General features: G+C 41.8%; 1 protein-coding gene across 10 annotated transcripts in view; it reads right to left on the bottom strand.

Moving 5' to 3' along the window:
• The window catches only part of LOC105926229 (adaptor related protein complex 3 subunit beta 2), a 57,303-nt gene extending 42,972 nt beyond the window's left edge, over positions 1-14,331 (bottom strand). For 5 of the 10 annotated variants that reach the window (XM_036147097.1, XM_012862458.3, XM_012862461.3 and 2 more), the window contains exon 1: positions 14,072-14,331. In XM_036147097.1, coding sequence (XP_036002990.1) covers positions 14,072-14,184 — 113 coding nt within the window. In that variant the 5' untranslated portion in view covers positions 14,185-14,331. Of the gene's footprint in view, positions 1-4,168; positions 4,746-14,071 lie in introns of those variants that run through there. The other 5 variants (XM_036147078.1, XM_012862462.3, XM_021316373.2 and 2 more) reach the window with 2 other exon arrangements.
• Between the last annotated feature and the right edge of the window lie 629 nt (positions 14,332-14,960).

Below are 14,960 nucleotides of genomic sequence, written 5' to 3'. Positions count from 1 at the left end.
ATCTTTTTCTCACTGTCAGGCATTAATCAAGCGAGACCAGGAGTCAGCAGCCTTTGCAGCCCTATGAGCCGCTTTTACCTTCGGTCCAGCTAAGCAAAATTTGTTTAGAGCCACAAAAGCAACATGTAAAAAACATCCTTAGAAATAACATAGTTTGTTTTTGTAATACAGTTTTAAATTAGTTTTTAGTTTATATTTTCTGTGTGGGACAATCATTTTATTTCATAGAAAAATACATGAAAATCCCACATAGTTTTCATCCCATTGACCAATAAAATAAGATTAAAAAATAATATTCCTTAAACTATTAGTGCCGCACTAATAGTGTGGAAATCTTATGCATACATTGCATGAAAAGGCAAGGTAAAAACTGCTGAAGTTAGTATTTTTCAATGACTTTTTGTTTTAAATTGCTCAATCCTTTAACATTTTTGGCAAAAGCTTTTAAGAGCCACAGTGGTGGGTTTAAAGAGACACATGTGGCTGCAGAGCTGCAGGTTGCACACCCCTGGGCCAGACCTTTACTGTTTTAGATCATTTAGGATTACTAATATATTCATCTGCCAGAATAATGAGCACGCTGGGATTCCGTTCTCAGGTTTGCAAGGTTCGCCTTTTTTTCCCTCTAAACGTAACAATGGTCTTTATGGCCATAAACATAATTTGCAGTTTAGTCTGACCACAGGAATGAGGATCATTGTCCCTGTTTGCATGTGGCCTTTGGAGTATTGGCTTCTTCCTCGCTGAGTGTCCTATTAGCCCAGGTCTCTACCGGACGCAAGCCAGCATCTTCATAAGGTCTTTTTCTTTTGTTCTAAGGTTTAAGGCTGGTTACCATCACCTACACCTTCTGTTTAAAGACATCGTAATCTCACTGAATGTAAACTTCTGATTTTGAATGAATGTAAATTTCTGATTTTGAATGAAGTAATAAACCTTCACATAATAAAGTTCTCTATTGCTAACATTTAGCAAATACAATTAAAACTGTTAATCCTAAATTCATCCAGGACAGGTAAAGTTTATTCCGATATAATGTCAGACAATGAGAAAAAAAATGCTGAGTCTTCTTATACAGCGTATGTAAATGTCCGGTTTCAAATGAAGCAGCCATCTTTAGCAGGGTTAGGCTTAGGGTCACGTTAAATCTAACTGTTGGAAATAAGTCACATTTTTAAGCAGGGATGAAAACTGGGTAAAGCCAAGAATATGGTTTAGATTGTTTACATTTTTTAGATTTCTATCACATCAGGGTCCTGTTCAAAGGGTTTTTCAGATGATAAATATTAAATTCTGTAACTGTGAAGCCATAAATGGCGAAACCAGCTGCGAATCTGGGTTTTTCAGAGTCAATCTAAATCATTTTCATCCCCAACATGAGCTTGACTGGGTCATGTGACGACTTCAAGAGAGAGTCATACGTGGAAGACCGCCACACAGAGAGCAGCTGAAACACTTGACATTACATTTTATAACCTTCAAAGCAATGGGCCCAGCTGGACAAGTAGCTCCTGATGGAGCAAAACATCAGAAAAATGGAAACTGCAAGCTTTATAATTGCACTGCCTTTAAAGTAATATCTGCCGGGGACTTGATATTGGAAAATTCCTCTTCTTAGATGATTCAGATCAGTATCTAAGACGGAAATGTCCTGATTAGAACCTCCCAATGAAAGCCATTAGTAAAGAAAGGAAAAAAAAACAAACAAACAGGAAATCATTAAAGTTATCATGAACACCCGACTGGAATCATAAACATCTACGGCAACAATTTGACCAGCAACACAAAAATCTCATAACGCAACTTATGAGTTAGACACCAAGTTGAGAAGATCGTCCCAAAATTAAAGATCCTTTAACGTTTTTGTATCCCATGTTGGAATTGGGGAGGAGGCTGGAAAGCTTAATTTGTTTAACAGCTTAGGCTGATAAAGCGGCATAATCAGCCTCTCTAATTAATAATGTGGCAGGGATTCATGTGGCTTGCGATGGCAAACAAGCTCATGAAAGTCTAATTAAAATTAAACCTGGAATTGTTTGATAAAGCACTTGTGGTCTGATTAGGAGCGAGAAGCTGTCGCGGTGGAACTGTCGGACAAATTAAACATGCATCTAGGAGAAAACCAGTGACTGGTTAGGACCTGACGGAGATGACCGGCGGCAGACACGTAGAACCACACAGTGAGGACCTTTAAACGCGCTGCATGGAGGACGCTGGGATGTCTTTTATTTCGTTTTACAAACTGTTTTCCATCCCCGAGTTAAAATAAAAGCCTCTCACCGACGAGCGGCATGGAAAGCAACCCAAATCCCCGAGGGGCCCTCAGAAACTCTACACCAGAGCCACTTCTCCAATTTCCCTGCATTTTTGCAGCGCCCTGCCCAGTGACAGCTGAATTTACAACACCTGTGAATTATTTAACCTGCCGCGGCCCAGCGGCGCACACAGCCGCTCTGGTTACCCAGAACAGAAGCCAAGAGATCAGCTGGAAAGCATCCATGAAAGTAAGGCAGTACTCACATCAGATGCGGTGTCGGCTTGCTTCCCGGCAAGCGACAGCAGCAGCAGCAGCAGCGACGTAAAGAGCGGACGATATGAGAGGGAATTTATTTGAATCAGCCTTAAGTGAGCGATTGAGGAGCTGCAGCTTTACGTTTCTAAAGGGGCACAAACAATCCTGGCTTTTCCAGTGTGACAGATAGAGGCCGGCTCCGAAGACGATGCTCTGATTGAATTCAACTTAAAAAAAGTGATTCAAGGTTGGGGCGATGAACACAAAAACTGACACTTCATTATATACCTATGATTCTGAGAGCTAAGTCTTTGCTTTCCATTGTAGATGTCTATAGCTGGTTTAATAAAGAACAGCAACCTTGGCTTTTCAAAAACAGCCCTATTGAAGAAGTCCATTGCTTTCTCCTCCAAAGATCGGTCGTAGCTTTTATGTGGTTTTACCTGATTTTAAGTTTTCTGTATGTTTCATGGTCACCTACATGCTTTCTGAGTAGAAAAGGCTGTTTTGGGGCACTTTTTAGGGCATCCGTTTTTTTTTTTTTGTGATTTTTGTGAATGAAGCCACCTTGAGCTACAAGAAATCTTTGGCTTAAGAGCAACATGGGCTGAAACAGCTTGACGGGTAAACAAATAAGCAGATATTTTTTTTACATTCAAGCTCATCCACATGATGCATTTTATGTTAGGCACTTTCTCTCCACAAGCAGATCATTTTCTTCTTCTTTTTAATAAGAAAAGACAACGCTAAATGAAGCACCCAGCAGCCCATGTGGTTGGTTTCTGCATTTAACACTTTAGAGACATGGCTCTCAGACTGAGGTACAAATGTCACTGCTTGCACCTGCAGTGGTAGTTGGAACAAATCTTGGCCTCGACCATTTACATGTAGATTCAAAGCTAATCTGTCAGAGAGCAGCCAAACGGATCTGGTCAAGCAAATTGATCTTTGCTTTGAACAGAAGCTACTAAAGGTGCAGTGGAGAACATTTCAAAAACTGAACTGGACTGCAGTGAACCAAAAACAAGGCTTCAGGTTTCTCACTGAAGTCAAAAGGTGGACAGGGTAATGGCACCCATTGCTCAGCGACAAGCTAACAATTATTTTAGCACCCATCCATTGTCTACACACGTTTATCTGTGCATTGTTGTGGGGAGGCTGGTGCCTAGAGCCAGGGATCATTGGGCAAAAGGCAGGACAGGTCACCAGTCCATCACAGGGCAGCACACACTGTCAGTATTAGCAATTTGAGCTGATAACTGTGCATTAACTGCGTATTAAATGGAATAGGAGTTTCCAAAAGGAGTTTCAAAGGTAGATAAGGTATGAAAGAATATTTCAGATCTCCTGAAATTGTAACCGTAAGGTTTGGCAAACCTTGACAGCTACAACTGGCCGATGCCTGGTTACCATTTACCCAATCGGTACAAACATTTTGAGGAGCTCTGCTTTAGAGAGGCATGGGGTGAGAAAAGAACCAGGGTTAGTGAAAAGAAATGTTCTGACAGATCAATGAAAATGTCTTGTAGAAAAAAAAAAAGGTGCAACTAACGGTACCAGCAGCTCCTAACCGTTCTAAGTGGTATATGGTTGCATTCATACGGGGCAGCTGGCACTTCTTGGCCACACCTGAAGAGGTGAGCCGGGCTTTCCTACCGTAGGGGCTGACTTTGGAAGCTGCCTCCACCGCTGCCACCTCCACCGCCGTCCTCCTGGAAGCCTCGTTCCTCCTGGTCTCCTCCACCGCCTCCGCCACCCCCGGTGCCCCCGGATCGGAGGTGGCGCAGCTCGTCCGGCTGCAGGGCACTGTACCAAGTCTGCTGCCCGTTGTCAGGGCTCAGCACGGGGCTCTTGTCCTCCTCCTGCCCCTGGACCTGACTCTGCACCGTCTTCACCATGTTCACGGCGTTGACGGGCAGCTGCAGCAACCTTTGCATAGTGGTCATCTTTAAAACACCAGTTTGAACCTGTAGAATCCCAGAGAATGGGTGCAGTGCTTTACGGGGAGTTGGTCAAAATCCTCTTGATGCTCCTTGAACAGTGTCTCTGGGGTCAGGCACATCCAGCGTTCCTTAGAAGGTTGGCACAGAAATCCTCACAAAACGGCCCACATGTGACCGATGAGACCGCGCTTCCTCAGCATCCCACGATCCAAATCCAGCAGAGCTCCCCAGCACTTAGTGCTTTTTCATTCCCTTCTGCTGCTGCTGAGTCTGAGCGCCTCCAGTGAAGCAGCAGACATCAGCTGCACTGTAAATGGATGCTCGGCAGGGAGGGGCGTGGAGTTTTATTTGCCATGACGCGACTCCTCCCTGCTCAGGAGGATCCTGTTGCAGCAGCGGACTCTTCATGCATACGCAAGGCACGCATACACCAAGCCCTCCAATGGTTCAGTCTCTCATGTTGATTTAGCCACGTTGTCACCCACCTACCCCCCCACACGCTTGTCACATTTGTCCCACCTCTTCACAGTTAAAAGATTTGCTATTTCTCACTGTGCTGCAGCTTTCTTTCTTTACATGAAAACATTTCCTGTTAATTATTCCTGATTTATTATATATATATATATATATATATATATATATATATATATATATATATATATATATATATATATATATATATATATATATATATCTTGCACAGCCCCGATTTCTTTTCCTTAGCTTACATGACTCAGCTTTCTTGGCGGTGTCGTGATGAAAAGGTCCCTCTCTCGCTCCCTCCTTCTCTCTCTCCCACTCATTTCCTCCTGGCTTGAATGAAAATAGCTGCCTGGAAGCACAGTTCACATATGCTCGCTCTGTGATCTGTGAACAGATCAGCTGGGATGTGTTGACTCTTATTTTTTTCTTTAACCCCTGATACCAACAAAAGATACCCCCAGAGGCTGCGGCTGCCGTTACGATGAATTAACGCCGACAGTTCTGGCTCAAAGAGCTTTAAGGTAGGAGCCAGACTTTTCAGTGAAATCACTCAAACTCACTTTAGTGATGGTTTGTCTCTTTTTCATGTCATGGTTTGCTTTTTTAAACAGCTGTTTAAGGAGCAAAAACAAGCTTCCAAGTTAACATGCCCCTGATGTAATATTATAAGGCATAGCACACCTGATTAGAGTTCTTTCGAGTTTGCATATTTGCATTTTTCTTGTTGCATTTGTTTGGTTTTAATCAAATTCTCGATTCAAAGATGCTTACTTAAATTGCCCGGATTTCTGGAGATTTGGCAACAATAAAACACATGACATTGATTTGTAGAGAGGACCGGGGTAGAGGGGCATGGTCCGATTTCCCAATCAAAGACCTTCAGTGATCATTTCCAGGCGAACAAAAAGAAAACAAAAGCATCAGGTCTGGTTTGTGTATTCCAATAAGATCCAAAAAGTGAGCCAGATTCCAGCCGCATCATCCTCTACTTCCACTGAAAATGATCTAAAGGCAGATGGACTTAAAATGGTCCCAATCCTAGAAGTTAGCCCAACAATGTATGCGCCTGCAGGGCAGCCCACCATTGCACCACTCCAGTCCAGCATTTAGGAAGAGAGAAGTTGTTTAGTAAAAGTGTTGTCTATTTAAGGAGATGCTATCAAAATACAGCTTCAGCTTAGCCATCCACTGCAGGCTGAGATCCTTGCAACTCAAAGGCAAGACCAATACTTGTAAGTAAAATCTTCTTGAAGTTAGTGCATTTGTCCTTGATTTGAGCAAGTAAATAATATTATCTGTCGATTGAAGGAGTATTTTGACCCCTAAAATAAGATAATTAGAAATATTTCCCTTGAAATAATATGATGGAGGGGAGTTGTTCCTATTTTAAATGCAAAACTCTTATTCCATTGGCAGATCCTTTAAACTTGCCTGCTCAAATCAAGGATGAATACATTAATTTCAAGAAGATTTTACTTACTTTTATTTGTCATTTTGCTGCGCGTAAAAAGAAGGTTGCTTGAATTTATCAATGTATTCTGATCAACTCGTGCCGAGGTACACACAAGACAGAACATGCTTTTTTAACATCATTTCACCATCATTTCACAGATCAGCAAGAAGAGAGCATGGCAAAGCTTCGGAGGAGGAATCTGAAAAGAAGAGTCTCTGATTCCAGCTCGAACTCGAACTTTCCTCTGATTTTATCAAAACAGGGATCTTTAAATTTTGATTGCAGTGCAGTGGTATCAAATCTACATGAAACATGGCGGAGCCATCTCCAAATAAAACATACTTCAAAAAGGCTTCCATGAATTATTAAAGTGCTGTATGTCCAGAAGCTGGATAATTAATATCCGTCTCCTGCTCGCTTCTTAGCGAAGACAAGCCTGCTAGTCACACCGTTTTCTCTGGAGTTCGATGTGAAGATTAATTTCCCACTGATGGACACGATGGACTGCTATTGCCAGCAGCGGCTGTCTTGGCCGAGCACAATAAGAAGGGAAGCAGCTAACCACGTGTCTGTTTAAGATAGGATACACACAAGCCAACATGTACGCTGCTAAGTAACATGTTTCTGAACTAAGACTGATGGTAATGGTTTCACCTTTTTAAGTTTACTTTACACAGGAAAAAATAGAATTAATGATTTCTATCACCTTTTTTTCATCAAGCTTTGATATAAATGTACATACAGTTTGGGTCAGATATTTACAAACACTCACCATTCGTACAACTATGGGAATTTTGATATTTTAGTGTTGGAGCTGAACTGTAATTTTTCCAGGGTGGAGTGATTACACGGCATCTGATTTGTGTGATTTTTTAAACACAAGCATTAAAAGTGTCAAACGTATTTTGGGATGTTCTTCAGTCTGCACAGAATTTAGTATACTATGTATCCTCTCTTATCAAGGTGTGGACATATCAAACCATGTGCTTTTTTGCTTTCATCAGAAACTTCGGGCCTAATTCTAGTTGAATATTTGGTCACTTTTCTCAGCAGAATTGGTTGAATCCATCAAAACAGGTTCACTTGACATTCAGAACTGATTGTCATCAGTAAACAGCCCTACAGACTGACGCTGCCCCCACCATTGTTGTTATCATGGCCAGATAGCAACATTTTTCTCTTATCCAACCATAATTGTTTTTTCTCCAGAACACTGCAGTCATGTCCACATGGGATGCCGCCAACTGCAAGTAAAGCATGAAGACGTCTTCATCTCTGAGCATCTCCTACTTGGTTGGCACACTCTCACTCCATGTAGATCTAAAACTCTCTTCACTGTGAAGAGAGAAACTGGTGATGCAGTCGATTCCAGTTCAAGACAGGCTTACATCTTGGTGGCTTTTTTGACATGACTGGGCATTTTAATGGGCCAAGGATCCCAAACACACATCAAAACTGGTTTTGGAATGGATAAAACTGGCTAACAGTCTGGCTTTCTGAGACCTCAATCTCAAACAAATTAATGGATTGTGCTGAAAAGCTCAGCCCATGTAAAAAAAACAAAAAACATTTTAAAAAAACTGTAAAATTACTGCCAAGAGAAGTGATCAAATATTCCGCCTCAATTGCACTAAACGTTTGTTATTGACTACAAACTGTTTGTGGCAGAAGTACAGCTCACAAAGAAACCATAAACCAAATACGAATGGGGGGTGGATAAATTTGAGCCCGTGTTTATAAATTAAACTACGTGTGGATAAGGCATCATCGATGAATTCAAACTTGTTGTATATTCAGTCCCTCCTCCAAATTGTATGTTTTGATTAAGTCATTAAAAGCCAAACATTAATTCAAGATTTAATCTTGTAGTGAGTTTATGTAAACTTGGTATACACACTTATGGTACGCTAAAAAACCTGAAGACCTGACTTCCTGTTGTTGAACTGGAGTCCAGGCACTTCTAATTTTATTTTTTACACCGATACAGAGGAGAGTAGTGAAGGATCAAGATATGCTGTCCTGAAAGTCTTCTTACATAATCATTTTCCCCCCATTTTTGTAAAACAAACAAACAAAAGTTCCAGAGGAGCTCTTTTCTTGCAATATACAGGTAAGCTGGCCTTGTTTGGTTTGGATAATCACCTTTGCTCTGCAATGTAGGCAACACTGCCACCTTCTGATGACAATTCTTACTTTTGATGCAAACCAGGAAATTCAAAACTAACTTATACATCATTTCTTGTCACGGGTATGTAAAAGCATTGTTTCAGATTCTCTTAGCATACATAGACTCACCCAGCTCACAGTGCTGGCCTCCACCTGTTAGTGGATCACCAGGCTGAATGACAAGTCTGGATAAGGATATGTGGTGTATTGCATTATCTGGTCTACTGGTGCAGTCAGAACCACCTGGGGCTTCAGCCACCAACACTGAAGAGATGACAGTGGACTTCTAGGTACACCCCCCCCCCCCCCACACACACCCACATTGCCTCCTCTCACCTTCCTCAACAACACTGTGTCTGCTGTGGATCACTACCAGGTTTCCCAGTACCTGAGTTCCTGTGGTAGCTCAAGAAGTACAACTTTCCACAGGAGCCTCAGGTTATCGTCTTCTCTCCCATTATTCGGTCTACCCTGTGCTTATCCATGCCTGTGGGGTTTGGCTCATCCACAAAACAGGAGAGGTCCAGACTGTAACAAACAATTTGGTCTGTGGTGAGGATCATCAGGGCTGACCTTGCCTTCATCGATCAGCTGTACACGTCTCAGGTCAGAAGAAGGTCAGCTAACATCTCAACAGACCCCAGAAATTTTTCAAACAAGCTGTTTAGTCTTTCACGTTTAGCTCGGCACTACAACGTGCTATTTGCTAAAACCAGCATCCACAGAGACAGCGTCTTCCCCCTAGAATGTCTCTCTGATCAACTCTTCACAGTCAGAGTACCCAGATTAGTACCACGCCTATTTGCATCAATCCCGTACACTTTTGTCAAAATGCAGATAGTTATATTTACAATAAAAAAATTTCTCTTTACCCTTTGTTGTATATTGTATTAAAATATCTTCAGTGAGGGAAAAATGCAACCGAGATCAAATCCCTTGTTGCATGAAGCCACTTGGCAATAAAAACGGGTTCTGACCCTAACACTGCCACTGAGACCTTGCGAGGATCACCAGTGAAATTACAGCAGCTCCACCAGCAACATTACTTTCTCTTTTCAGTACGAACTTCCTTATTTTATACCAAAAGTTCAAAATCACTTTTCAGCCAAAGAATGTTAATCTTAAGTATGGAAACATCATGCAGTAGAGCTACAAAATGTTTTCTAAAGAAATTTCCATTCACTTTCCATCCCTCCATCCATCATCTATAGCTACTTGATGTTACAGAGGACCAATGGGCCCGTCAGTGGGCAGGTTAAGAGGCAGGCTAACCCTCACCCTAACCCGAGGCAACACACACACACACACACACACACACACACACACACACACACACACACACACACACACACACACACACACACACACACACACACACACACACACACACACACTAAAGGCAAATCAACCTAACAGGAAGCTGGAGTGCCTGTACAGAACTCATACATGCAGATATACCCTAGGACCGTACACTAACTACAAAGCAAAAATATTATTCAAACGGCATAAGGCTTTTGGGTCAGATAAACCCCAAAAGCTTTATGCTCATTTATGATCATTTAAAACTGGACACCATGATTTTTGTGAGTTTTAGATTATATATTACATTTCTAAGATCAGCATTATGTTTTTAAAGGAAAAACAAGAAATGATCAGTAATAAATTCGCAGTACTATAGGTGTTGATATGATTGTTTTCAACAAACCTAAATATATTTTGATATGCTAAATGATTTGATATGATATGTGGCACATTAAAACACTATATAGCATTGATATTAACTAAAGTAAATAGCAACACGGTGCCTTGGAGCAATAAGGTCCTGAGATAGAATCCCAGGTTGGTGTCTTTCTGCACAGAGTTTGCCTGTTCTCCTTGTGCATGTGTGTGTGTATTCTCCTGATTCTCTGGCTTCCTCCCACAGTCCAATAACATGTTTACAGGTTAATTGGTCTTTCCAAATTGCCCTTAGTGCATGTGCTTTGGTTTTGTGTGTGTGTGTGTCTGTTTTGCTTTTGTTTTTTTGTCCTGTGTGTCTCTGTATTGCCCGGTGATGGACTGCAACCTGTCCAGGGTGTACCCTGCCTCTTTCCCAATGACCACTAGAGATAAGCACGAGCACCCCGATGACCCTGATGACCCTGCACGGATAAGCAGGTATAGACAATGGATGGATTAACGCAATAAGAATTATTTTATCTTTGTTTCACAGTTAAAAGAACTGCACAATAGCTTTCAAACATTTCTAAGGTTTGATTACCAGACCCAGCAAACTACCAGAAACTTCAATGTGCACTCAAAGAGCTTCCTCTGCTGGTAAATAGCGGTAAAGCACAAGCTCATTGCCAGCTTTGGATGGCTTTGATTGGAAATAACACACACAAATACATATATCTATATCTACTCAAATAAACCTGCACACACACACACACACACACACACACACACACACACACACACACACACACACACACACACACACACACATATATATATATATATATATATATATATATATATATATATATATATATATATATATATATAGTACTGCAGGTATGAAAAATTCTGTAAACTAGGAATGCTTTCAGCAATGCAGGTGAAGAACAGAAGAGAGATCTACAGTGAATCAACTCAGTGTTTGCTCTGACCACCCTTTGGCTTCAGGACAGCACCAATTCATTTAGGTACACTTGCAAACAGTTTTGAAGGAAGTCGGCTCATAGGTCGTTCAAAGTATCTTGGAGAACTAACCACCGATCTTCTGTGGATGTAGGCTTCATCAAAATCCATCTGTCTTATGGATGTGATCTAAGACACATTTGATGATGTTGATTGAGATCATGGCTCTGTGGAGGCCATACTATCCCTGAATATTGCTTATTGAAATTAGCTGCATGTTTGGGGTCGTTGTCCTGCAGCAGAATACATTTTTTTGCCCAATCTTCTGTCTCCCTGATGTTATTGAATGATGTATAAGTATGTGCCCGTATTTATCAGCATTGAGGACCCCATTAATCCTGACCAAATCTCCTTCCCTATTTGCAGAAATGCAGCTTCAAACTTGCAAAGCACCATCACTGCTGCCTGCTGACAACCATTATTGTACTGCTCTCCAGCACTTCGTTGAACACATTGCTTGCTACAAGAGCTAAACAAATTTTGACTCATCAGTCCAGAGTTTTTCCTGGTCCTCGGTTCATATGTTTTTGAGCACAGATGAGTCACTTGGCCTTGTCTCCTTGTCGGAAACATGGCTTTTAGGTTGCTTGAAGACAACTTCTGGCCAGAATTCTCTGGACAGTAGATGGGTGTACCTGGGTCCCACAGATTTCTGCCAGGTGTGAGCTGATGACAGTGCTGGACATTTTCTGATTTAAATGGGAATAAGCTTAAAGTGTTTTTCATCTGCTACTGTAAGTTTACTTGACTGACCACTGTGGCTATGATCCTCAATGTTGGCCGTTTTCTTTGTGCTTCTTCAAAAGAACCTGAGCAGCATATCTTCGAAATATTTGTCTGGGACACACCTTGCTGATGCAATATGTTTAGCTACCTTGTGTGTTGTTACTGTGCTCATTTATGCTACACTGTATATGACCTGTGACATGAAACTGTCGCAGAGTTTTGTCGTTCATTGCCCAGTTTTAAGCTATAAAGTCCAAAACTACTCTGTGTATGACTAATAGGTATCCTGACAAAACCCTCCAAGCTTCACTGTAGATCTCTGCAGCTCCTCCAGATAAATGGATTTCTTACTTGCTTTCTCTGATTAATGCTCTCTTTACTTATTCTGTCCATTTAGGTGGATGGTCAATGCCTTGGTATGAAATATGGTTTCTGAAAGATGTACTGAGCAGTGCTTCATGAGGTATATATAATATCCCACCACGCGTATCATTAACCTAAGTCTGCTTTTCCTCACCATCCCTTGCCTCTCTTGTTTTTTTTATTGATGATATTTTAAAATGAAGAAAACATAAACACACAATAGCCCAGACCAAACTTAGGGATGTTACAGAAATTTACAAATACTAAATATAATTATTTAGTCAGTAAAACTAAGAATATCAAATATTAAATATCTGGGAGGTCAGCTCAGGACCTATATACTTGAGGTATGGGTCTCAGACTAAATTTAAAGTGTCCGTTGAAGAGTTAAGAGGACATGTAATATATTAATTAGGCATACATTCCTGTATGATATTGTGCCATAATCTTAGTGAGGGGGCAGAATCTTTAATCCAATGATCTTCCTAGCAGTGAAAGTCAATCTGTTATAAGGCTTCTTGTGTTTGGGCTTAATCAGAGGATCCGGAAGGCCCAGGATAAGAACTTTGGGTTAAGCTGTATAGTGGTGTTGAAAATGTAAAGTAATGTAATTCCTGAACCACAGCGGACCAATAATTCAACATCTTTGTGCAAGACCACATACAATAAAAATAATCACCAATTACAGTTTATCATTCCCAACGAGATGATTTAGGATCCATCCTATTTTCAAGGACAGGCGTTATTCATGTCCAATGTAAAATCTAATCAGTTCTAAACTGAACTGATTTTGTTCTTTTGCAAGTGAAATATTTACAGGCTCGTCCCTTATATCCAACAATAACCAGGTTCCAATAAAGGTGCCACGGCCTGTTTTGCAGCCCCTGAAGCAGATGAAGTCAGCTGGGTTTCCTGATCTTCCTGATGCTGTTTGTTCGCTAATGTTCTGTAGCTAACCTGAGGTTTTCACAGACCAGCGGGATTTATACCGAGATTACATTACATACAGGCGGACTGTGTTTACTAATTACTTGATTTCTGAAGGTAATTGGTTGCACTTGTTTTTTTCTGTAGTCTCAAAATATATAGGTGCTGATAAGTCAATGCCCCACTTTTTATACCTTTATTTTGAAACTCATTTGTTCCACTTGAGACTTTCTTTGTCTTGATCTGAGCTAAAATTGAAAAATACATTAAACCCGGAGAGTGTGCAAGAGGAAAGGCCTTGTAGCTATATTTTAAAGCTCCAGGATGTTGAAGGGTTTTGTGTTTTCAGATTTCTGCAGCCTCGCTGCCAGGGGTCGTATGTGCTGCTGTCGCTGTCCAGCAGGGGTGGTGCTGAAAAGCTGAGGCCTGATCCCACATCCCCTCAGACGAGCCTCTAGCATCACAACTCATAACACTTTAAATAACCACGTTAAATTAAACCATGCCGACGCGTTTGCATTAGAGGCAGGAAGGTGAACAAATATTTAAAGTGAACGCCGGGAAATAAGCCACCAAAGCCGCCTGAGCGCCTCAAATCACGGTCACATTCAGCACCACTACCCGCAGACGCCGCTCGCTGCTACGGGCCTCTGAGCTTTAAAACTTCCGCCTGCGGTTTCCTGCTGTGAAACCCCGTTGTCTGAACCGACACATGGACACACTGACCGTGACTGTGCCCACGTCGCACTCCCCCCCGCCGTCATCTGAAAGCTAGACAGCCGCTACGGTAAACCGCATCAAGCCGAGGCTACCTACCGCTTGTAGTCCGAGGAGAAGATCCCGCCGCTCGCCGGATCGTGACCATATTCAGGCTCCCCGACGCTGGAGGAGCCCCCCTTCTCGTCGTTGAAAGCAGAGCTGGAGGACATTTCCGTGGTTTTTCTGCTGCTTGTTTTCTGTCGGCCTCACGGAGCAGCGATGGAGAATCAGAACGCGGGGGGGGGGAAGCAGGATATGCGTCTCTTAAAGGCGCCCAGACACCGCCGCTGTCTCCGTGCTGCAGAGGGGGATTATGGGAGGCAGAGGAGGGGGGGAGTGATGAGGCAATGGTCACGTGGTTCCCACAGATTGTTCCTATGGATGTAAACATCGCATGCCCCTCTGCCACCACGGCCCAAGTATGGAGCACACATTGCAATTAAGAAAAGTAAATGTTTTTCCCAATAACCTGGGATTTCTTTGAAGATTCCCTACATACATGAGCAACCAGGGATGTCCCAAGTGCAGCACAGGGGCCTTGGTTTTGAGATGCCCCTGATGACATTTCAAGAACATTTTACATTTAGCCTGCCAGCACAGATGCAGACACCTTCAAAACAGACGTAAGGTGGGATTTTCACTGATGCCAGATCTTTCAAAAAAGATTTGATTTAAAATGGATAAATAATGGACGAATACTATGAGCTGCACAGGAACAAAAGGACTTGGGTATATTCATTTAATAAACTTCAGCTACATAAAGCAAGTGCTTTCAATAACAAAACATTGCCTATATCCTGTTCTAGTTGTTAGAGTACACAATACACAAAGAAACAAATGTTAACAAAAAAAGAGAGAGAAAATCATCAAGTGAAAAAGTTGACCCATTTTTGATAAAACTGCTAGACCCGTTTTAGCTTTGGGCTCTAAAATGACTTATTTTCTT

Source organism: Fundulus heteroclitus, chromosome 2 (assembly GCF_011125445.2).
Source record: "Fundulus heteroclitus isolate FHET01 chromosome 2, MU-UCD_Fhet_4.1, whole genome shotgun sequence".
Lineage (NCBI taxonomy): Eukaryota > Metazoa > Chordata > Actinopteri > Cyprinodontiformes > Fundulidae > Fundulus > Fundulus heteroclitus.
The sequence above is the reverse complement of the archived record's forward strand: the minus strand, read 5'-3'. Positions and strand labels throughout refer to the sequence as shown.